Source organism: Babylonia areolata, chromosome 12 (assembly GCF_041734735.1).
Source record: "Babylonia areolata isolate BAREFJ2019XMU chromosome 12, ASM4173473v1, whole genome shotgun sequence".
Classification (NCBI taxonomy): Eukaryota; Metazoa; Mollusca; class Gastropoda; order Neogastropoda; family Buccinidae; genus Babylonia; species Babylonia areolata.
The window spans coordinates 41,463,883-41,491,589 of NC_134887.1; the positions used below are offsets into that span (position 1 = coordinate 41,463,883).

A 27,707-nucleotide genomic window follows, 5' to 3' on the forward strand; every position below is an offset into this window, starting at 1 on the left:
GCCACACACCTACCATCACTGTACACCATACAGCCACACACCTACCATCCCTGTACACCATACAGCCACACACCTACCATCACTCACTGTACACCATACAGCCACACACCTACCATCACTGTACACCATACAGCCACACACCTACCATCACTCACTGTACACCATACAGCCACACACCTACCATCACTGACTGTACACCATACAGCCACACACCTACCATCACTGACTGTACACCATACAGCCACACACCTACCATCACTGTACACCATACAGCCACACACCTACCTTCACTGTACACCATACAGCCACACACCTACCTTCACTGTACACCATACAGCCACACACCTACCATCACTGTACACCATACAGCCACACACCTACCATCACTGTACACCATACAGCCACACACCTACCATCACTGACTGTACACCATACAGCCACACACCTACCATCACTCACTGTACACCATACAGCCACACACCTACCATCACTCACTGTACACCATACAGCCACACACCTACCATCACTGTACACCATACAGCCACACACCTACCAACACTGTACACCATACAGCCACACACCTACCATCACTCACTGTACACCATACAGCCACACACCTACCATCACTGTACACCATACAGCCACACACCTACCAACACTGTACACCATACAGCCACACACCTACCATCACTCACTGTACACCATACAGCCACACACCTACCATCACTCACTGTACACCATACAGCCACACACCTACCATCACTCACTGTACACCATACAGCCACACACCTACCATCACTGTACACCATACAGCCACACACCTACCATCACTCACTGTACACCATACAGCCACACACCTACCATCACTGACTGTACACCATACAGCCACACACCTACCATCACTCACTGTACACCATACAGCCACACACCTACCATCACTGACTGTACACCATACAGCCACACACCTACCATCACTGTACACCATACAGCCACACACCTACCAACACTGTACACCATATAGCCACACACCTACCATCACTGACTGTACACCATACAGCCACACACCTACCATCACTGTACACCATACAGCCACACACCTACCATCACTGTACACCATACAGCCACACACCTACCATCCCTGTACACCATACAGCCACACACCTACCATCACTCACTGTACACCATACAGCCACACACCTACCATCACTGTACACCATACAGCCACACACCTACCATCACTCACTGTACACCATACAGCCACACACCTACCATCACTGACTGTACACCATACAGCCACACACCTACCATCACTGACTGTACACCATACAGCCACACACCTACCATCACTGTACACCATACAGCCACACACCTACCTTCACTGTACACCATACAGCCACACACCTACCTTCACTGTACACCATACAGCCACACACCTACCATCACTGACTGTACACCATACAGCCACACACCTACCATCACTCACTGTACACCATACAGCCACACACCTACCATCACTCACTGTACACCATACAGCCACACACCTACCATCACTGTACACCATACAGCCACACACCTACCATCACTGTACACCATACAGCCACACACCTACCAACACTGTACACCATACAGCCACACACCTACCATCACTCACTGTACACCATACAGCCACACACCTACCATCACTGTACACCATACAGCCACACACCTACCATCACTGACTGTACACCATACAGCCACACACCTACCATCACTCACTGTACACCATACAGCCACACACCTACCATCACTGACTGTACACCATACAGCCACACACCTACCATCACTCACTGTACACCATACAGCCACACACCTACCTTCACTGTACACCATACAGCCACACACCTACCATCACTGTACACCATACAGCCACACACCTACCATCACTCACTGTACACCATACAGCCACACACCTACCATCACTGACTGTACACCATACAGCCACACACCTACCATCACTCACTGTACACCATACAGCCACACACCTACCATCACTGTACACCATACAGCCACACACCTACCATCACTGTACACCATACAGCCACACACCTACCATCACTCACTGTACACCATACAGCCACACACCTACCATCACTCACTGTACACCATACAGCCACACACCTACCATCACTGTACACCATACAGCCACACACCTACCATCACTGACTGTACACCATACAGCCACACACCTACCATCACTGTACACCATACAGCCACACACCTACCATCACTCACTGTACACCATACAGCCACACACCTACCATCACTGACTGTACACCATACAGCCACACACCTACCTTCACTGTACACCATACAGCCACACACCTACCATCACTGACTGTACACCATACAGCCACACACCTACCATCACTGTACACCATACAGCCACACACCTACCATCACTGTACACCATACAGCCACACACCTACCATCACTGACTGTACACCATACAGCCACACACCTACCATCACTGTACACCATACAGCCACACACCTACCATCACTGTACACCATACAGCCACACACCTACCATCCCTGTACACCATACAGCCACACACCTACCATCCCTGTACACCATACAGCCACACACCTACCATCCCTGTACACCATACAGCCACACACACACACACACACCTTCCTACCCCCCACCCCTACCCCCTCAAAAATAAATAAAGAACAAACATAAATTATACACAGTACAGCCTACACATACCCACATATGCCTACCCACAAACAATTAAAATTAACAAAAAACTTAAATTGTACAGCCTACACATACCCATACATGCCTACCCACAAACAAAAAAATTAACAAAAAAAACTTAAATTATACAGCCTACACATACCCATACATGCCTACCCACAAACAAAAAAATTAACAAAAAAAACTTAAATTATACAGCCTGCACATACCCATACCTGCCTACCCCAAAATCTTACAACCAAAAACAGAAGACATGAAAATACAGAACTCTACTTGTACAGCCTACACCTACCCATACATACCTTCCCCACAATCTTACCATCAAAAACAGTGATATCTTAACAAAAAATATAGAATAAACATAAACTGTACAGCCTACACCTACCCATACATACCTTCCCCACAATCTTACCATCAAAAACAGTGATATCTTAACAAAAAATATAGAATAAACATAAACTGTACAGCCTACACCTACCCATACATACCTTCCCCACAATCTTACCATCAAAAACAGTGATATCTCAACAAAAAATATAGAATAAACATAAACTGTACAGCCTACACAAACCCATACATACCTTCCCCAGAATCTTACCATCAAAAACAGTGATATCTTAACAAAAAATATAGAATAAACATAAACTGTACAGCCTACACATACCCATACATACCTTCCCCAGAATCTTACCATCAAAAACAATATCTTAACAAAAAATATAGAATAAACATAAACTGTACAGCCTACACCTGCCCATACATACCTTCCCCACAATCTTACCATCAAAAACAGTGATATCTTAACAAAAAATATAGAATACACATAAACTGTACAGCCTACACATACCCATACATACCTTCCCCAGAATCTTACCATCAAAAACAGTGATATCTTCACAAAAAATATAGAATACACATAAACTGTACAGCCTGCACCAACCCATACATACCTTCCCCAGAATCTTACCATCAAAAACAGTGATATCTTAACAAAAAATATAGAATACACATAAACTGTACAGCCTACACATACCCATACTTGCCGACCCTAGAATCTTACCACCAAGAACAGATGATACAAAAATGAAAAACAAACTTAAATTTTCAAGAATTTTCAAGAACACAGTATCTTTTCTGATTCAACGTGATGCTGACAATCATCACAACTGCCATGACTAATGGAGAATTCACACCTGAACAGTGTGCACAAACTGTTTTCCTTTTTCTGACCTTACGGACACTGTTCAATGTATTCCTCTGGCGGCAACAATTCTCTTCTTTCTTTGTTTATGGGGGGTTGGGTTTTTTGGGGTTTTTTTCACATCTGGGGTTTCCTTTGTATCTCCGTTATCTTTCGCTTACAGCAGCCAGTTGTCTTTTCACTTGACCACACTTTCTCTCAACTCACTCCAGACAATGGAATGCATAGTGTTCCTGACATAAGGTAGCGTTCCGGACAACAGAACGCTATAGCGGTTTCGACAATTTTTTTTCCACGTTTTCCTCATGGGGTAGCATAACACTTGCAGCTGCACCGGGCATTGTGAATGTGTCAAGGGTCGAATGGAAAGTTTCTTCATGAAACTCCATAACAACACACACCACAGCGAGCTAGCAAGTTCAGGACCCCACACAACAAGCTAATCTGCATACATATCAAAAATGGCGTCCCAGGCGATACAAGTGGAAATTTTTGGAGCAAACTAGATCACAACAGCGGCTTTTACCGCTGCTGAAGTGATTGAAAAGCTTAAAACTGAAGGTTTCGACATCAGCGAGGATGATGAAGATGTTGAATAAAGTATCTGCAGGGAAGAAAGCTACCAGCAAGAAGTTACTGATAGTGACTCAGCTTCTGAGAGCAGTGAAAAGGGAGGGGGGTGGGCGTTCACATGACATGAGTAACGGAGTCAGTGGGTCAAGTACAGTGAGTTTCATTCAGTTACTAGATGTTTTGTATTTTTTGTGATTTTTTTCCTAACCCTGACAAATGGTTCATCTGCAGGGAAAAGCAAGGGAGAAAACAGTTCGTCTGGAGTGAGTTAACAAAGGCACTTCCAAAGGCAGTTAAGTCTTGTGCACACCATCATCCACTGGTTTCATTGTTGTTGGGTTTTGGGGGGGTTTTCCTGTAGCATGTGATCCCTGGCTGTAACATCCAGAACAACCACTGATTTTGATGCGTTTCCAAGTGCACACCTTACTCCCCATATGGAGAGTTGGCCCAGAGGTAACGCGTCTGCCTAGGAAACGAGAAAATCTGAGCGCACAGGTTTGAATCACGGCTCAGCAGCCAATAGTTTCTCCCCCTCCATTAGACCCTGAGTGGTGATCTGGACGCTAGTCATTCGGATGAGACGATAAACCGAGGTCCCGTGTACAGCATGCACTTAGCGCACGTAAAAGAACCTACAGCAACAAAAGGGTTGTTCCTGGCAAAATTATATAGAAAAATCCACTTCGATAGGAAAAGCATATAAAACTGCACACAGGAAAAAATACCAATAAAAAGGGTGGCGCTGCAGTATAGCGACGCGCTCTCCCTGGGGAGAGCAGCCTGAATTTCACACAGAAAAATCTGCTGTGATAAAAAGAAATACAAATACAAATATTCCCCATATCACACACCTCAAATCACGTCCTGGTATGTCTGACATCACACATCACAGATCATGTGCAACATACACCACGCACTCTGCAACCATGCACCTAACATCGTACACACTATATCCTACACACACACACACAACACACACACACAACACACACACAACACACACACACAACACACACACACAACACACACACACACACACAACACACACACACACACACACAACACACACACACACACACACACACACACACAAACTACCTGTGGTTCCGTGAGAGGGAGGCCGAGAGGTGAATGTCAGCGTGGATCAGAACGTTGATCATCAAGCGTGACCTGTGAGCTGCCGTGCCTGGTGACACAGCCAGCTTCCTTCTGCCATCCTCACCTGTCACCCAAACCACCCATCACCTGTATTTTAGGGGGACTGTGGGTGTGTGGGGGGGTCCAGCATACACAATGCTGACCTTTACTTATAGCATTTATGCAGCCTTCCTCAAGTTTCCTTAGCCGAAGCAGAGTTCACGAGGAGCTGTTTGGGGATTCTGGAGTCAAACGTTCGGATGACATGCCCTGCTTCTATTATATTGCTATCTTCTTCTTCTTCTTTATCATTTTCTTCTTCTTGTCCTCAACTCTTGTGAGGAGACAGTCACTGAGGTGCCACACAGAACTGTTCACCAGGTGCCAGTTGCATTGCTTGGTTCTAACTTTCTGACAGTTACACGTGACTAAATGCCTACGCTGACCGAACTACGCCATTGGTCAGTTCTATACTACACACAGTTAGTAGTGGGTTACGACCATAAAAGGCTCTTCCGTCCGAGCAATGCAACTGGCTCCATCATTATTATCATTTTACAGTTGGACCAACAGAAAGTGAGAGTTGTATTATCAATGGTTTCTCTGCATTGCAATGGGAAATCATTTACAGCTTAGTCTTTTGTGAAGGACCATGACTCTCAAACTAGGAGGCAAAATTGCACTGGCTCTTAGTGCTGCAGCCCTGGGGGCTAATCGGCCTTAGTGAACCATCCCAACGCCGACTGTCCTAAAATTAACCCTCTTGGCCGAGAGAGTGGGGATGTAACTTGGGCAAGACACTCCCCACTATAATCAAATTTGAGCCTGGATAGTCGGGGCAGCAGTTGCCTCCTCTGCTGTTCTGATGGTCATAGTTTGACAAGACTGACTATCATATCATCATTATTACCGTAATCATCGTTATGATTATACTGTTATCAAGTTTTTGTGCCTTATAAACATTATTATTAGTAGTAGTAGTTCTTTTTTATGTATTTATCCATTATTTATTTATTTATTTACTTATTTCTTTTTTTTTCTCTTTTTTTTACTTTTTTCCTTTATTTTATTTTTATTTATTTATTATTATTATTATTATTATTTATTTATTTATTTTCTTTCTTTCTTTCTTTCTCAAGGCCTGACTAAGCGCGTTGGATTACGCTGCTGGTCAGGCATCTGCCTGGCAGATGTGGTGCAGCGTATATGGATTTGTCCGAACGCTGTGACGCCTCCTTGAGCTACTGATACTGATACTGATACTGGTACTGTTATCACCTTTTCTGGCCCTGAGCCTGTCCAGGAGGGAGGCCATGTTCTGCACTCCCTGCAGCACACACATGTGGGCGCTGGTCGTCCAGTCCATCGTCAGCTCACGCAGAATGTGCACACGCAGCTCCTGCACAACACAATACAACACAATACAACACAATACAATACAATACAACACAATACAATACAACACAATACAATACAATACAACACAATACAATACAACACAATACAACACAATACAACACAACACAATACAACACAACACAACACAACACAATACAACACAACACAACACAACACAATACAACACAACACAACACAACACAACACAACACAACACAACACAACACAATACAACACAATACAACACAACACAACACAACACAACACAACACAACACAACACAACACAACACAACACAACACAACACAACACAATACAACACAAACCATGCTGTCATCTGTCAGTTAATTCAATAAATATCATCTTTAAAATAACAGGAAAAATAAAGAGATGTGTATATGATTTTTGCTAACACACACTGTTCAAATCACAGCTTCATATCCCCCATAAAGTCAGTCCTGTAACGCATGATTGGTGATGACAACATCTGGAATGATGCATATTTCTGCTGGTAAACCTTCATTTTATTTCTCTCAGTCACCTACAGCATGCTAAGTTTATGGTTATTTTTCACTTTCATATCGGTCCAGATGGTCTGCTAAAACAAGACAAAACCAATATTGTGTCATGTCGTGTCGTGTTGTGTTGTGTTGTACCGTGTTGTGTCATGTTGTGTTGTGTTGTGTCATGTCATGTCATGTTGTACTGTGTCATGTCGTGTCATGTCGTGTTGTACTGTGTTGTGTCATGTCGTGTTGTACTGTGTCATGTCATGTCATGTTGTGTTGTGCTGTGTCATGTCGTGTCATGTTGTGTCATGCTGTGTCATGCTGTGTCGTGTTGTGTCATGTCGTGTTGTGTTGTACCGTGTTGTGTCATGTTGTGTTGTGTTGCTGTCTCTCTGTCTTTACTATGTCCTGTTTAGATTTCCTTTGCCTGATAAAATCATGACGACAAACACAAGTTCAAATAGTCTGCAGTGTAATATGTGTGTTGTTGTGAAAGACAAAGAGGAATCGCGTTAAATCTTTTTTTTTAATGCTGTACATATATTTCTTTAATAAATGTGAGAATTGTTTGCCTGTACGTAGTAACTATTGCATTTATATCTGATTCTTGATGTATGTGTATGATAAGGAAAATAATTTTTCCTGTGAGAGATTAATGAAGTGATGCTGTAGCGTAGAGTAGCATAGCGTAGTGTAGTGTAGCGTAGTGTAGTGCAGTGTAGAGCAGTGCAGTTTTCTGTACTGTACTGTGCTGTACTGTACTGTGTATAGTTTTACCATACTGCATTAGACTACAGACTAAGTAAACAACCATCTAGTGTGACAGCCAGTTAAACAGGCATCATTTATCTGTTTGATGACTTGTGGGTGATACACTTACTGTCGGAAGACAGCACTACTCTGCAAACAATAATCGTCAGAAACCAATCATTGATCAGCCATGACCCTGTGACCTCACCTTCTTCCCTTCTGCATAGCTGGCCTTGACCTCATGAATATGCAGCACCGAGCTAGACACCTCCGACATCTTCTTCAGCGCCAGACACTGTGAAACACATCGCCACACAGTTTGTACAGCTTTATCAAAAGATTCAGTTCTATTTCTATGTAAATTTGGAGAGTTTACAGAGTGTTCAAAATCAGGTTTCAACTCAGAGTAGAGTGGCCATGTGAGCATCAAGACTGTATAAGCATTAACCCGTTCAGTGCCAAAAAGACATCAGATGATGTCCTGTATAAAGTGTTACCACACTGCCTTTAATACTGACGTCCTGCATCAACTGCCATTTTTTCCTTTATCAGTGTTAGGTTCAAATAACATCAACAGAATCTGAACGGTTAGCTTGATGTGTCAGGGTTACAAAAACATCATCCAAATGAGTATGTCAGGTAGAAGACCCCTTTCTTCTTGATAATGTTTTAATAACTGCAGTACATGGAAAGCACTTGGAAATGAGGTTTGCCTTGGAACCTCTGACAAGCCAAGACAGTTGTTCCTGGCATAAGACTGCAGCCATAGACGGCTGTGAGACCTTTAACCTCTCTTTAACCAAACAGTCATCACCAAAACAACATGTGAGACCTTTAACCTCTCTTCAACCAAACAGTCATCACCATAACAACATGTGAGATCTTTAACCTCTCTTTAACCAATGTTTGGTTAGTCATCACCAAAACAACACGATCCAACAAAGACGTTTCACAGATTCAAACACTCGACTGTTGGCTGCCGTTCTTTCTTTCTCTGGACCATGCAATTGGAATGAACTTCCTCTTTCGCTTCGTCAAGTCTCCACTCTCAGCTCTTTCAAGTCTGGCCTTAAAACCCACCTCTTCCCAAAATAGCCTCCCTTGCCTGCCCTTCCTTGTCTTTAGTTTCTACAGTTTTAGAGTTATGCATGCGTGTGAATGACTGGTGCGAAAGCGCTTTGATTTGTCTCTGCACAAGATTCAGCGCTATATAAATACCATTATCATTATTATGTGCAGCCAAGAAAGGCTGTGAGTGGGCAATCACTGGCGTCGTCGTCTTTTTTTGCATTCTGCCACTCCCTTTATTTCCTTTACGTGACATGAAGGCAGCCACGCTTTGTGTTCAGGAATGTAAATGCCAGGTATTTTTCTTGTTTTCATAACCCACCAAACACTGACATGGATTATGGGATCTTTAACGTGCATGATTGATCTTTTGGACGCCTGTGTCCTGAGGACTCACGGTGTGTGTGTACTTGAGGTAGAGGACTTTGAGCACGTCCAGGGAGACGGCCGACTGGGAGAGAGAGTGGCTGGCCGTCACGCTGTTCACGTGCACCAACACACACACTGCAACATCACACACAGCACAGTATTCATCACACACAGCACAGTATTAATCAGCACGGTATTCATCACACACAGCACAGTATTCATCACACACAGCACAGTATTCATCACACACAGCACAGTATTCATCACACACAGCACGGTATTCATCACACACAGCACAGTATTCATCACACACAGCACAGCATTCATCACACACAGCACAGCATTCATCACACACAGCACAGCATTCATCACACACACACACAGCACAGTATTCATCACACACAGCACAGCATTCATCACACACAGCACAGTATTCATCACACACAGCACAGTATTCATCTCACACAGCACGGTATTCATCTCACACGGCACGGTATTCATCACACACACACACAGCATGGTATTCACCACACACAGCACAGTATTCATCACACACACACACAGCATGGTATTCACCACACACAGCACAGTATTCATCACACACACACACAGCACAGTATTCATCACACACACAGAGCACGGTATTCATCACACACAGCACGGTATTCATCACACACAGCACGGTATTCATCACACACAGCATGGTATTCATCACACACAGCACAGTATTCATCACACACAGCACGGTATTCATCACACACGGCACGGTATTCATCACACACAGCACGGTATTCATCACACACGGTATTCATCACACACACACACACAGCATGGTATTCATCACACACGGCATGGTATTCATCACACACGGCACAGTATTCATCACACACGGCACAGTATTCATCACACACAGCACAGTATTCATCACACACAGCACAGTATTCATCACACGCGGTGCAGTATTCATCACACACGGCACAGTATTCATCACACACAGCACAGTATTCATCACACACAGCATGGTATTCATCACACACAGCACAGTATTCATCACACACGGCACAGTATTCATCACACACAGCACAGCATTCATCACACACAGCACAGCATTCATCACACACGGCACAGTATTCATCACACGCGGTGCAGTATTCATCACACACACACGGCACAGTATTCATCACACACGGCACAGTATTCATCACACGCGGTGCAGTATTCATCACACACAGCACAGTATTCATCACACACAGCACAGTATTCATCACACACACATGGCACAGTATTCATCACACATGGCACAGTATTCATCACACACGGCACAGTATTCATCACACACGGCACAGTATTCATCACACACAGCACGGTATTCATCACACACAGCACAGTATTCATCACACACACATGGCACAGTATTCATCACACATGGCACAGTATTCATCACACACGGCACAGTATTCATCACACACAGCACGGTATTCATCACACATGGCACAGTATTCATCACACATGGCACAGTATTCATCACACACGGCACAGCATTCATCACACACAGCACAGTATTCATCACACATGGCACAGTATTCATCACACACACACGGCACAGTATTCATCACACACACACGGCACAGTATTCATCACACACAGCACAGTATTCATCACACACAGCACGGTATTCATCACACATGGCACAGTATTCATCACACACAGCACAGTATTCATCACACATGGCACAGTATTCATCACACACACACACAGCACAGTATTCATCACACACGGCACAGTATTCATCACACACACATGGCACAGTATTCATCACACACGGCACAGTATTCATCACACACAGTATTCATCACACACGGCACAGTATTCATCACACACGGCACAGTATTCATCACACACATCACGCACATCTTGTCATACACATCACACAGACATCACATACTTACATCGCATCTTACCCATCACACACACATCCTGCACATCATACCATACGCTCATTCAGATAAGACGATTAACGAGGGTCCCACATGCAGCATACACATAGCACACGTAGCAGAACCCACGGCAACAAAAGTGTTGCCCCTGGAAAAATGCTGTAGAAAAATCCACTTCAATAGGAAAACAAACAAACTGCAAGTTGAAAAAAAATACAACAAAATGGATGGTGCTCTCAGTGCAGCAACACACTCTCCCTGGGGAGAGCAACCCTAATTTCATACAGTACACAGCACACAACACAACATGCACAACATAGCAGAAACATCATAATTATGAAACACACCACATAGGTACATGTCTTACATCACACTTATACACGTATCACACACACAAGATAAAACATACACAAAGATACACACACATATCATGATTTATACACATCACATGTAGATGCTGCACAACACAATGCACATCACACAATACATGTTATTACATACCTTTCTCACACACACACACACACACACAAATAAACACACACTCACTCCCCCCGACATCCACACACACACCCTCTCTCCCATACAGAAACTATCCCCTACACTGTCACGAACACACACAGACAAACACACACACCACACCTAACCCCACAAACACCCACACACAGAAACACCCCCAGCACTGTCACAGACACACATGCACACAACACCACTACACACCACAAACACACCCACACCCCCTTCCCCCACAAACACCCTTCCACCCACCCACACACACACAGACACACCAAAAAAACACTTACACACAAAAACTCATCCTTGGCACTGTCACAGACACACAAACACAGACACAGATACACACATGCACAGACACAGACACACCAAAAAACACTTACACACAAAAACTCATCCTTGACTGTCACAGACACACAGACACAAACACAGACACACACTCAATATTTTATTTTTAAAAATTTAAAAAAAAGCATTTGTTGCTCATTTAAAGTTCTATCATGAAATAAAACTGACATGACTTCACACACACACACACACACTCGATGTTAAAAAAAAAAATTAAAAAAAAAAAAAAAAAAGCATTTGCTGCTTATTTAATGTTCCACCATGAAAAAAATACAACTGTGACTTCACTTGACACACACCACAAAAACACCCACACACCCACTAACACTCATCCCCACCCCCACACCCCCACACACTCACACACACAGAGACACACCAACAAACACTCACACACAGATACTGACACAAACACACACTCAATGTAAAAAAAGCATTTGCTGCTTATTTTGTAATCATAAAATAAAATCCTCACACTTGACAAACACCACAAACATACACACCCCCACTAACACCCCCACCGCCACCCCCTCCCTCCGCACACCCACCCACACCCAAAAAAAACACATTCAACGTCTAATATCACTCAAACTGAAAAAAAACATTTAATTAAAGAAAGACACACACACACACACACAAAAAAAAAAAACCCACGCAACTCACCTCCAGCACTGTCACAGACAAACGCACTGATGTTGGACACGTCCACCTTCATGTTCAGATGCAGCACAGGCGACATCACCGCGGGCATCACCTCCTCCTCCTCCTCCTCCTCCCTGCCCACAACCTTCATCACCTCCGTCTCGCCCTCGTCTGCTGCAGTGAGGGTGGTGGAGGAGGAGGGGTTGATGGAGGAGGACCGGGGGCGGCTGAAGGCGCCCAGGAGCTGGGAGAGGACGTCGAAGGTCTTGGTGGACCACTCCACCTGCAGGCTGTCCTCCATGCCCTCCACACGCACCTCCCGCCCCAGCTTGTGCACCTGGCGAACATTGCCGCACAACACCTGTCTTACAGCACACCTGTCTTACAGCACACCTGTTGTATAAAACACCTACTACACAGTACACCTGTCTTACAGAACACCTGTTGTATGAAATGCCTACCACACAGCACACCTTTCTTACAGCACACCTGTCTTACAGAACACCTGTTGTATGAAATGCCTACCACAGTACACCTGTCTTACAGAACACCTGTTGTATGAAATGCCTACCACACAGCACACCTGTCTTACAGAACACCTGTTGTATGAAATGCCTACCACACAGTACACCTGTCTTACAGAACACCTGTTGTATGAAATGCCTACCACACAGCACACCTGTCTTACAGAACACCTGTTGTATGAAATGCCTACCACACAGTACACCTGTCTTACAGAACACCTGTCTTACAGAACACCTGTTGTATGAAATGCCTACCACACAGTACACCTGTCTTACAGAACACCTGTCTTACAGAACACCTGTTGTATGAAATGCCTACCACAGTACACCTGTCTTACAGAACACCTGTTGTATGAAATGCCTACCACACAGCACACCTGTCTTACAGAACACCTGTTGTATGAAATGCCTACCACACAGCACACCTGTCTTACAGAACACCTGTCTTACAGAACACCTGTTGTATGAAATGCCTACCACAGTACACCTGTCTTACAGAACACCTGTTGTATGAAATGCCTACCACACAGCACACCTGTCTTACAGAACACCTGTCTTACAGAACACCTGTTGTATGAAACACCTACCACACAGCACACCTGTCTTTTGTGGTGACATGGATGGATCATAGACATAATGGGTAGTGACGCCATGTTACACAGATCACAGATTTAATAGGTAGTGAACCTACAATACACAGATTACAGACATAATGGGTAGTGAACCCACATTACAAATATCACAGACACAATGGGTACTTGTATTTGTATTTCTTTTTATCACATCAGATTTCTCTGTGTGGAATTCGGGCTGCTCTGCCCAGGGAGAGCACGTCGTTACACTACAACGCCACCCTTTTTTTTTTTTTGTATTTTTTCCTGCATGCAGTTTTATTTGTTTTTCCTATCAAAGTGGATTTTTCTACAGAATTTTGCAGGAACAACCCTTCTGTTGATGTGGGTTCTTTTACATGCGCTAAGTACATGCTGCACACGGGACCTCGGTTTATCGTCTCATCTGAATGACTAGCATCCAGACCACCACTCAAGGTCTAGTGGGGGGGGAGAAAATAACGGCGGCTGAGCCGTGATTTGAACCAGCAAGCTCAGATTCCCTCGCTTCCTAGGCGGACGCGTTACCTCCAGGCCATCACTCCACTTGCCCCACATTACACAGACCACAGGCAAAATGGGAAGTGAACCCACATTACACAGACCACAGGCAAAATGGGAAGTGAACCCACATTACACAGACCACAGGCAAAATGGGAAGTGAACCCACATTACACAGACCACAGGCAAAATGGGAAGTGAACCCACATTACACAGACCACAGGCAAAATGGGAAGTGAACCCACATTACACAGACCACAGACAAAATGGGAAGTGAACCCACATTACACGGACCACAGGCAAAATGGGAAGTGAACCCACACTACATTATCACAGACCAAACAACAGCCACGGGGCCCACTGACCTTCACAATCAGCAGCGTCAGGTACAACACATGGTCCCAGTGGTGCACATGACCGTTGATCTCCCCTTCTGGCACCTTGGCCTCCAGGTGGCAGCACCAGACGCTCTGCACTTCCAGCTCCATGGAGACGTCCAGGGCCGACACCGCACTGCTCATGTCCTCCGCTGAAACCACCGTTTGAAAAATATACAGGTCTATGTATAGTGTCCGTGATACCAGTTTCCACCTCACCTCACTACACCTCAGGCCCATAACTACAAAGTAGTCGTTGGGGGAAGCCTGAGGACCACAGACGCAACCTCCCTTCTCCATCTGTCTCTGTCGGCAGCCGCCGGCAGCAGCTCACGTGTGTGGAGTCCGGTCCATTGTTTGATGTTCTCATGCCAGTTCTTCCGCTGTCTTCCTCTTCTTCTCCCGCCCTCGATGGTGCCTTGCATGACTGTTTTGGACAAGCTGGTGTGTTGAGTATTGTGTCCAAACCATATCAGCTTGCGTCTCTTCACAGTTGAAAGGAGAGGTTCCTGAGGTCCAGCAAGGTTCTCAATTCTGCTCCGTACATGTTCATTGGTCCTGTGCTCGATCCAGGGAATTTGAAGGAGCTTCCTCAGGCATTTGTTCTCAAAGGCCTGGATCTTCCTTTCAGTTTCAGCCATCAGTGTCCATGCCTCGCAACCATACAGTACAAGTTTCCAACCAGGAAATAAACGAGTCAATGAAAAAAAAAAAAAAAAAAAACCTACAGAGAGAGAGTGTCTGTGTGTGCATGTGCGCACATGCATGTGTGCATGTGTGTGAGTGTGCTTTGTCTGTATAACTATATGTCTATACAGGTCTATGTATACTGTCCGTGACACTAGTTTCCAACCTGGAAATAAACAAGTCAATGAAAAAAACAGGAAAAAACCTACAGTGTGTGTGTGTGTGTGTGTGTGTGTGCGTATGCGTGCATACGTGTGTGAGTACATGTGTGAATGTGTGTGAGTGTGCTTAGTCTGCATATCTATACATCTATGCAGGTCTAAGTATACTGTCAGTGATACTAGTTTCCAACGAGGAAGTTAACAAGTCAATAGAAAAAAACAAAACAAAAAACAACAGCTACATCCTCACCTCCCACGGCAGCCTTGAGAGAAGCGGTGAGGCGTGCCTGTGACAGCTGCATGTGCAGCCCTGGACACGCTGCCGAGGACAGCGCTGACGACAGCTGGGTCATGTCCAGAACCACGTTGGTCTTCCGCTCACGCAACCACGACAACACCAAGGACCTGATAGTGATACACAGTGTGTGTGAGTGGTGGAAGGGTTATCAAGTGGTCTGTGTGTATGTATGGGGGTTGGAGGTGAGGGGGAGTGTGTATGTGTGTGTATGTTTGTGTGTGTGTGTTGTGTGTGTGTGTTGTGTGTGGTGTGTGTGTGTGTGTGTGTGTGTGTGTGTGTGTGTGTTTGTGTGAGTATGAGAGGGAGTGTGAGAGAGTGTTAGAGCATGGAGTATGAATAAAGAAAATTCTGTACTTTTTTTTTTACATTCCAAACACAGAGCCAAACTGAATCACATTATCTGTCTGCTACACCACTGAACAAAACAGATCAACTGATGTCCCAGTGTTGATGGTCAATTTTCATCATTTTTTTTATATAAAATTGTTTGTTTTGGTTTTTTTTAATGTATTAAAGCTTCTTGTTCAATGGTACTGGTCAGAGGTTTTATTTTAATTCCAAGACTTTTCCAGACCCTGAAAGGCAAATCATGTTTTTCCAAGAGTTGTCAAGCCCTGGAAATGGTTCCCTTATTTTTTCCAAGACTTTTCAAAAGTTATACATCCCAGCAAATTGGTTCTCACGCTTTCTAAAGACTTTTCCAGGCCTGGAATTGGTTCTCTCATCCCCCACCCCCACCCCTCCCCGCCCCGCACCCCCCCCCCCCACCCCCCTAGACCTTTCTCAACCCTGGAAACGGTTCTCTCATTTTTTTACAAGAATTCCCAGCCATGGAAATAAAAAGTTCTCACGTTTTTCCAAGACTTATCAGGCCCTGGAAAAATGGTTCTCACAATTTTCCAAGACTTTTCCAGCCCTGGAAAAAAAAAAGCAGGGGAGGGGGTGGGGGGGGGGGGTCTCACATTTTTCCAAGACTTTTCCAGCCCCGGGGGGGGCGGTTAAAAAAAAAAAAAAAAAAAAAAAAGGTTCTCACAATTTTCCAAGACTTTTCCAGACTTTCATGACTCTGCAAGAACCCTGCCCCCCCCCAGCCCCCCTGCACCGCACCCCCCTCCTTCCCCCACCCCCTACCCCCACCCCCTCTCTCCCTGTCCTCCTCCCCTCCCCTTCCCCTCACCGTCTGGCCCCCCTGCGTCGCGGTGAGCGGTGAGCAGGGGTCCCTGGCTGCCCCTGAGTGATGCCCTTCAACATGGCCGACCAGTACTGGATCTCCTCGTGGTGGTAGTGGAAGAAGGCGTTGTACACCTTCACCCCCATCTGCATGTGGTCCCGGATCGACTGGAAAAAGGCACACGCGCACGCAAACATGCACACGCATGTACGAACACAAACATGCAGACACACGCACGCACGCATGCATGCCATGCGCATACACACACATACATACACGCACTCACGCATGCACGCACACACACACCACTCCTGTATCAACACATCGCTTGCATGGCAACAACCCTTCTACAAGGAGAAGTGGGGTGGAGTGGAAGGGTTGTGTGGTGTGTGTGTGTATGTATGCCTGTGACAAAAAAAAAAAACTACAAAAATGCCGGTACTCAGCAGCAGTCAAAGGGTTAATGTGTCAACAAACATCCCAACCATATGTGTACTTTTTTTTTTCTAAGTCTATCCCCCATTTCCAACAATACTGTTATCATCACAGCATCTGTAACTCTTTTTTTTTATTTCTATAATCTATCCCCATCTCTTAATGAAAATTTATCGCTTTTATTTTAAATTGTTGGATCCCCCTACCTCCACCCCCACCACCCCCTTCTGCACACACACACATTCAGTAATAAATCCTTGTGACTGCCACTGGTTTAACACTTTGTTAGCGAGAAGGAGAGAGCAATGGCAAGAGAGAGACAGAAACAGAGAGACAGACAGGCAGAGACACACAGAGAGAGACAGTGAGAGGGGGGTGAGTGAGGGAGGGGGTGGGGGGGGGAAGAAAAAGACAGACAGAACTAGAGTGTTGGGTCAGTGTGGAATGAGGGTGTAGACAGGGAGACCCACTATCACCTTATCTGTTCATTTCATGTGTTGAGATACTGGCGATTATGACACATGACACTGAAAGTATAAAAATTAACAATACAGAACATACACTCTCTCAATATGCAGATGACACTGAATTTCTATTATCAGGTGACAGAAAATCATTTGAGACTTGCATACACGTAGTGGACACTTTTTATAGTAAATCAGGCTTATATCATGAACTGTGGGAAAACTAGTACAATCTGGCGTGGAAGCACACGAAATTCTAATGTTTGTTATTTAGAGCATCTAGGCACATAATGGAACCCACCAAAGTCTAACATTTTAGGTGTTTGGTTTACGAATGATTTACAAGACTGTGCTAATATAAATCATTCAGAAAGGTTAGCAGATGTGACACACTTGGTTAGGGCATGGACAAAATGACAAATAACACCTACAGGCAGTGTGGCTGTGTTAAAAATCATTAATTCTATCAAAACTTATACATTTGTGGATTTTGCTACCACGCCCACTAGACCTTTTTTTTCATACTTTGCAAGATAAATGTTGTAAGTTTGTATGGAACAAAAAGCAAAATAAAATTAGTAGAAAAACAGTGCATACAAGCGTCAGAGAGGGTGGTCTTGGGCTGCCAGATTCGAAAACACTTGCAGCTTCTTTAAAATTAACATGGATATGGAAATCTGGGGAAACTGATCATAAATGGAAAAATATTGCTACGGCAAGCTTTCTTATGCTTAAGGATTTTCAAAAAAATAACATTCTTTTGTAAATAAATATGTTTTGGACAGAGGTTTTTACAGCATAGAAGGATTTTTTTCTATAAAATCAATTGTAAGGTCTCTGCTAAACTTCTTGCAGAGCCAGTGTTTTATAATCAAAGAATACAGATAGGGAATAAAACATCAGGGGTAAAACACTGGTCAATAAAAGTGTACATTGTATAGCACATTTTGTGCTTGAAAATGGAGGCTTTCTTTCTTAAGGCAAATTCAAATGTAGATAGAATGTCAATTTAAATTTCATCACTTTTTATGGCTAAAAGTCAGCAATAATAGAGTACATTCAACAAACGAACATAACTGTAGACAATGACAAATGCTTGAATATGTCTATATTGTTTAATAAGTTGACATCAACAGCTAAAGGCTCAAAGTTGTATTATGATATACTGACAACGGTATCCATCCATATGCTGTTCAAAATGGGAGGAAAAACTTAATGTTGTCTGTGATTGGAAAAAAAATTTTTTTCATATCAGTAAGATTTCAGAAGTAAAACTGAAATAGTTCTAGTTGAGAATCCCACACAGATGTCTGGGAACAAGTGTTATATCAAAAGACATGGGGGGAATTAACAGTGATCTACGCTGGACAGGACACGCTATCCGCATGACAGACAGCAGGATCCCGAAGATGCTACTGTATGGCCAGCTGAAGGAAAGCCACTGCAAACTTGGAAGACCCTGCAAGCGCTTCAAGGACACCTTGAAGACAAACCTCAAAGTCTGTGACATAGATATGGCTTCCTGGGAAACTGATGCCCTTGACCGCTCTTGCTGGAGGATGCTGTGTTCTAGTGGCATAAAGACGTTTGAGAACAAGAGAATGCTGGCCATTAAGGAGAAGTGTGAGCGAAGGAAGCAGGGCTCAACTTCTGGAGACGTTTTCCCTTGCAACACCTGTGGGAAGTGCTGCGCATCCAGAATCGGCCTCTTCTCCTATACGAGGACACACACCGACAGATAAACCTGCCTGCCTACTCATCCATCGGTCCGACAGGAGACTCCATCAATCAATGCAGTTTTTGTAATATAATGAACGACAGTAGAAGACATATGTTATAGCAGTGCGCAATTGTTCAACGTTTCTGCATTAATGAATATAATGAATAAAAGATGTCCAAACATTCAAAATTTACATATAACTGAGCCATAAGTCATACCTGGACTTGAGAAAAATATAGTCATTGATTCAAGCTTTTATTTCATCTTATTGTTAGCTAAACAATATGTGTACCAATGCAATTTAAGAAAAACTGTGTCTGTCCTACAAGGTTTTATCAATACACGGAAATACAGATACACAACTGCAGAATATATAGCCCCCAAAAAATACTCATATTGATTTTATCATTAGATGGTTTCCACATAAAGCCCAGTTTATAGATACAAAGTAAAGTGATGAATATATGTTAACCACAAGAGGTACAATTACAATATTGATCTGATGTGTTCTAATAAACTTCTATATTTTACATCACAGTACAAGATGAGATATAGCGTAATGACTATGTAAATAGCAACCCCCAATTTATCAAACTTATAAAATTCTCGCATGTATGTGTATGTATATGTTTATGCGTTCTTGATCATAGTGTTTTGGGGTTTTTTTTATGCATATGTGAATGTAGATGTGCGAATGTGTGGGATTTTTTGTGTTTTTTTCTTGTTTAATAATTTTGATATATCCTAGTATCTGTTTTTCTAGTTTAATAACTTTGACATATCCTAGTATCTGTTTTTCTAGTTTAATAACTTTGACATATCCTAGCATCTGTTTTTCTAGTTTAATAATTTTGATATATCCTAGTATCTGTTTTTCTAGTTTAATGACTTTGACATATCCTAGTATCTGTTTTTCTAGTTTAATAACTTTGACATATCCTAGCATCTGTTTTTCTAGTTTAATAATTTTGATATATCCTAGTATCTGTTTTTCTAGTTTAATAATTTTGATATATCCTAGTATCTGTTTTTCTAGTTTAATAATTTTGATATATCCTAGTATCTGTTTTTCCTTCAGTCTCTCTTTTTCTCTTCTTTTTCTCTCTCCAACTGTATAATTATCAGATGTGTGTATAGTTCTGTAATGCTAATATAGGAAAATTTTTAATGAAAAAAGTGTTAAAAAAAAGAAGAAGAAAGAAATGAAGATGAGACAGAGAAACAGATTTCTTGTATGCATCATGTCAACCAACAGAGGGGAGGGGGCGGGGGGGGAATTAAGAAAAACTTTTCTTCAGATGAATAAAATCCATTCAAAGGTCCACAGGTCAGTTCGCCGATTGAAAACGACCAGGTAGGGAGGGGAGGGGTAGGAAGTGGGACGGAGTGTGGGGAGGGGGGTTGGGGGGGAAGAGGGCAAGAGACATGTCAGTGATGACAGTTTCTAAAAGGGGGGTGTAGGGGTGGGGTGGGGGGGTGGTCGGGGGGGGGGGGGAGTGGGGCTGCAGTGGTAGGAAGCAATCAACCTGGGGGCTGGGGGTTCGAACTCAGCTGTGGGAACACGTCAGACTACACTCATTTTATTTCATCTACTTCTTTCTCCTTTTTTTTTTCTCTCTCTCATCTTTTTATCCATTTTATGCAGAACTTTAGTCACAGATAAAGAGGAAAAACACAATGAAAACATACACACACACACGCACGTACACACACACACACACACACACGCACACGCACACGCACACACACACATACACGCACACACACACACATGCAAAACACACCCACTCAATTTTACTCATGTGCTATAGAGAGAAAGAGCGAGTGTGTGCATGCGTGTCTGCAAGTGTGTGTGTGTGTGTGTGTGTGTGTGTGTGTGTGTATGGTCATGGATATATGCATCATATGCAAACAATGGGAAGAATCCAAAACAAATAATAAAACATAATAAAAAATTTTTAACTCAGAAAAAAACCTCCAACTTGGTGTCAGCAATACCCAGTAAAGAGGAATAAATGTCAATACAAATCTGCCAGCTACATCACAGCCAAACCGGTCAGGAACAGACCAACACTAACAAGATGCAATGCCAAACAGAACGCAAAACAACAACCACCATCGCAGGTTAGTAAGTCGCCAGTGAACCAAACTACCACCTTCGTATAGCCACGTTATTATATGCTGAACTAAAGGAATAAATATATAAACAAACCAAAAACAAACAAACAAACAAACAAAAAAAATGTCAGGGCCGTGAAGGGAATTGTCTGCCCCTGTCCAAAACAAATTCTCCAAAGACGGAGGAACCGCGTTTCACATACGACGGGAGATGATCACCCGCAGCCTATCAAACTCAGCCTCCCCAACCACACACACACACACACACACTCTCTCTCTCTCTCTCTCTCTCTCTCATATGTGCATTCCTTCACAAACATATCCTCCCAATTTCAAAGGTCTACACAAAACAACTCTCACAAGGAACATCGTATGTGTATGCTGAGGACAAAAAACAAAAAAGAAAATTTTTAATTCAAACACACATCTCTCACACACAAACACAAATACAACATGCACAGGCACAAGCACATACACACACACACACATGTTCGCACACATTCACGTACCCACTGGCGCACACATAAGAAAACATATGCACGCCCACATAACTTACAAGCTCATACATTCATAGGCAGCCATTATGATTATACGTACTGATTCAAACATGCCAGCAACTGCAGTAGCAGCCTTTCAAAACACTCATGCAGTATCCTGAGTACAATGATATTCTCCTTTCTCCATCACATACACTCTACCATGCATGTGTCATGATGCACACATGCATAAACACATCAACACACACACTGTATTGTATAGACAGGCGCAATAGCTGAGTGGTTAAAACATTGGACTTTCCATCTGAGGGCACCGGGTTTGAATCTCGGTAACGGCGCCTGGTGGGTAAAGGGTGGAGATTTTTCCGATCTCCCAGGTCAACATATGTGCAGACCTGCCAGTGCCTGAATCCCCTTCGTGTGTATACGCAAGCAGAAGATCAAATACACACGTTAAAGATCCTGTAATCCATGTCAGCATTCGGCAGGTTACGGAAACAAGAACTTACACAGCATGCACATCTCCGAAAACCCAGTATGGCTGCCTACATGGCAGGGTAAAAACGGTCATACACCTTAAAGCCCACGAGTGTACATACAAGTGAACACAGGAGTTGCAGCCCACGAACAAAGAACAACAAATTTCTCAGTGTGAAATTTGGGCTACTCTGCCCAGGGAGAGCGCATCGCTACAATTAGAGCACCACCAGGTTTTTTTGGCACATACAATACACACACTTTAATGCATACATACATGCACATACAGTTACACACATACATAAGTCACGCAAACAGGTCATTCACCACTCCGAAAATGCAGGCACGCACACATGTATGCACACACTAACACACGCCTGGTGTTGGTACCTTTGCTTGCATGCTAACAAATACATTTGTCACATGGATGCAACAGGCGAGAGGTTACAGCATTACACTTCCATTCCTGGGTTCAATCCCCATGGGTGGAGATTGCTTTTTTCCAATCTCCCTGGTCAACAGATGTGCTAGTACCTTAACCCCCTTCATGTGCATACACATACTGAAGATCAAATATGCACAATGAAGATCCTCTATTTCAAGTCAGCAGTTGCTGGGTTATGGAAGAACTATTATGTCCAGCATGCACACACCCCGAAAATGGAGAATGGCTGCCTATATGGAGGGGTAAAAAAGGTAAAAACTCTCTCCTTGATGCAGGTGAATACAAGCATTGCAGCCCGGAAACACAAAAACACAGTCATACACACTCACCACCAGCATCATGCACACACACACACACAAACACACACACACAAACATACACACAAACACAACACACATACAAACACACACATGCACAACACACACACACACACACACACAGCACACAAAAAAACAACACACATACACAACACACACACACACACACAAAGACACACACACACACACACACACACACACACACACACATCACACATACCAATGCATTCTCCAGTATCACAAGCACACTCACCACCCCCAACACAAATTCATCCCCCCCACCCCCACACACACACACATTCACCCCCCATCCCACTCCCACCCCACACCCAAACACAAACTCACACCCACACACAACACACATCACACATACCAATGCATTCTCCAGTACCACAAGCACACTCACCACCCCCAACACAAATTCATCCCCCCCCACCCCCACCCCCCACACACACATTCACCCCCCCATCCCACCCCCACACCCACACACTCAAAACACCACCCCAACCCCCCCCCCCCAACCCCTCCCAGAACCCCTACCCCCACAACACATTACCCCCAATGACACACCAATCAACACCCCCCCTCCCCCCTGCCCAACCCTCCCCCTTTGAGAACAAAAAAAGCTGCAGGCGGCGCGAAGAAAGCGGAAGGAAAGAAGGAAGGCAGCAGCAACAAGTCAGTCAGACCATGCCAAAAGAAAGAAAGCCGGGGGGGCGGGGGGGAGGGGCGTGGGGGGCCACAGGGGAGTGGGGGGTGGGGGGAGGGGGTGAGGCCCCCCCCGACACTCACATTGAGACCCAGAGATCGCACACCATTTCTCAGACAACTCAGGGACTCTGCCTGAACATTCTTGAAGGAGCACACTCTCTGCACCACACGCAACACACGCACACACACACATACACACGCACGCACGCGCACACACACACATACAGACACACACACATGCACACCCACACACAAAACAAAAATATAGTAATGATAATCAACACTTATTCAATGCTTTTTCTTAAAAAAAGAGCTCAAAGCTGCTTTACACATACAAAAAAAGTAATCGACAAAATAATAAAATAAATCAGTTAACTAAAAATTTCAAAATGACATCATCACACATCCCGTCCAACTCATTTTGCTCACACGCACACACACACACACACACACAAAACACACACACACACACAAAACACACACACACACACAAAACACACACACACACCCTCATACAAAACCACATATCATGGATAGGCTACAGTTTTGAACTGTTGTGGACAAAGATATCAGCACTGCTTAAAACCGATGGGTCTTTGGAAAAGTTTCGAATGAAGCTGTGAAAATGGAGTGTCAGTTCAACATCCTATCAGTTAAAAAAAAACACCAAACCTGAATGAATAAATAAATAGATAAATAAATTAACAAACAAAACAGACAAAATAAATACACAATAATCACACAATATATCATAAGTTAAAAAACTGAATGAACGAATCAATCTTTAAAACGAATAAATGAATGAATAAATGAATAACAAAACCAAAAAAAAAGAAAAAAAAAAGAATGAATAAATAAACAAATAAATAAATAAAACAGCTGATGAGCCAGTCCCCATTACAAATCAACAACCCTTCTGGTTACAGCCTGTGTATGGTGTGTTTAAAAGATGCCTGTGTCAGTGTGTGAGTGTGAGTGTGTGTGTGTGTAATTGTTTCAATGCCCCCACCTCCCCCCCCGCCCCCTCCCCCCCACTGCGACACATGAAACAAGCTTCTTGCCGTGTGATTACTGTATGTTTGATTCAGTTTAAAATCGGCAAGCTCAGTCTGTTCTGTGTACATATTTTTTGAATGATTGTATTTTTCGTACATGGTTTATGAGTTTTACACTACAAATGAATTTCTCTAACTGGAATATACAAAAAACACCAAAAGAACTCCATGATTTCTGTATTCCAAAACAAGAAACATCTTCCTTTGGTGTTTTCTTTCCTTTATAAAGCAGTTTTGTAAAAAAAATAAATAAAACTCACTATTGAAGACTTTTTTTTTTCTTTTCGTTTAGAACTGAAAATCTCTTTCTTGCACATGTAATAAAACCTAGAAAAAAAAAGATATGCAAAAGTCCTGAGTAATAACAACAAGATTACACGTAATATTCCTTTTCTGTTTAAGATCATGTATGCATTGGTTGTTGTTTTTATCTTCATTTGCTTCTAAAACTGATGTTCATCCTATTCTGTTTTTGTTGCCTTTTTCTATCCGTTGCAAAGTCATCACACGCAGAAAAATTCTTATCTCAAATTGAGCGACTGAAGGAAATTGCCAGTGACCCAGTCAGCTCTTTTTGTGCAATGCGGCATCAGAGGGCAACAACTGACCACTAATCCAATGCCCACGCTATGTGCCCAGGTAAGAAAATCACTCTGAAGAAACCAGACCAGGAGCCAGTTGCATTGCTCGGACGGAAGAGCCTGGTGTGATCGTAACCCTCTACTCTGTGTAGTATGGAACTGACCAATGGCACAGTTCGGTCAACGTAGGCATTTAGTCACATGTAACCGTCAAAAAGTTAGAACCAAGCAATGCAACTGGCACCTGGTCCGTGTATGGGATTCGAACCCGTTGACACTCGCTTCCTTGTCGGGTGCATTACCACCACGTCAGCGGTCCACTTCAAGCATTCAACATGTATTTTTCAGAGTAGCCACTACACAGTTAATACAGTGTATTGTGAACAAACATTGGTTCACACCAACACAGGTTACAGTGTGCGTGCACAATGTGTCGTAGAAATCATGCGTCAGGAATGATGAACACTTGCTATGTTCTGACCCATCTTACAATTTATTTTGTCAAAGATCTTGTCAGAATAAACTTCAATGTACACGTCCAGCCAGATTTATTTTTCAGGCAGTGAATCATGTTACAAGAACACGTGTCACGGAAGTGATTTCTGATGGTTTTGGATTTCAGCTTTGACAACACCTGCACTCCCCACCTCTCTTCCTTCCCCAACCAGTGGTTGATGCACAGTAAACATTGAGTGTTGTTTTCTTTCTCTCATGATGATACAGATACAGGCTAGAGAACAATATTACAGTGGACAAAATTAAACAGCTGAACAACTCTTCCATCATCAGATGGTAACATTACCAAGATGAAAGGACCAAATTACAGGCCAGTGACCACCACATCCATCCCACTTTTCTTTTTTTTTTCTTTTTTTTTCTTTTTTCTTTTTTTACTGAGATCATGCACATACCTCCATTTTGATGTTAACTTTACTGAGCTCTGCAAACTGGGCTTGTGGTGACTTGGTCAGGAACTCTGAAAACATTGATGATGGTTATATAAGTCAGTATTCTGTCAGGAGCTCTGTAAACATGTGACAGTTACATCAGTCAGTATTTAGTCAGGAGCTCTGTAAACATGTGACAGTTGTATCAGTCAGTATTTAGTCAGGAGCTCTGTAAACATGGGACAGTTGTATCAGTCAGTATTTAGTCAGGAGCTCTGTAAACATGTGACAGTTATATCAGTCAGTATTTAGTCAGGAGCTATGTAAACATGTGGCAGTTACTTCAGTCAGTATTTAGTCAGGAGCTCTGTAAACATGTGGCAGTTGTATCAGTCACTATTCTGTCAGGAGCTCTGTAAACATGTGACAGTTATCTCAGTCAGTATTTTAGTCAGGAGCTCTGTAAACATGTGGCAGTTACATCAGTCA

General features: G+C 43.4%; 1 protein-coding gene across 3 annotated transcripts in view; it reads right to left on the bottom strand.

Annotated features, from left to right (window-relative positions):
* LOC143288631 (protein hobbit-like) overlaps positions 1–27,707 on the bottom strand; it is a 130,706-nt gene that overhangs the window by 69,680 nt on the left and 33,319 nt on the right. For 2 of the 3 annotated variants that reach the window (XM_076597288.1, XM_076597290.1), the window contains exons 13-22: positions 27,243–27,307; positions 24,777–24,854; positions 17,518–17,678; positions 16,293–16,447; positions 15,183–15,346; positions 13,203–13,518; positions 9,776–9,882; positions 8,519–8,605; positions 6,932–7,052; positions 5,615–5,738 (exon numbers count right to left, since the gene is read on the bottom strand). In XM_076597288.1, coding sequence (XP_076453403.1) covers positions 5,615–5,738; positions 6,932–7,052; positions 8,519–8,605; positions 9,776–9,882; positions 13,203–13,518; positions 15,183–15,346; positions 16,293–16,447; positions 17,518–17,678; positions 24,777–24,854; positions 27,243–27,307 — 1,378 coding nt within the window. The remainder of the gene's footprint in view (positions 1–5,614; positions 5,739–6,931; positions 7,053–8,518; positions 8,606–9,775; positions 9,883–13,202; positions 13,519–15,182; positions 15,347–16,292; positions 16,448–17,517; positions 17,679–24,776; positions 24,855–27,242; positions 27,308–27,707) is intronic. The other variant, XM_076597289.1, reaches the window with a different exon arrangement.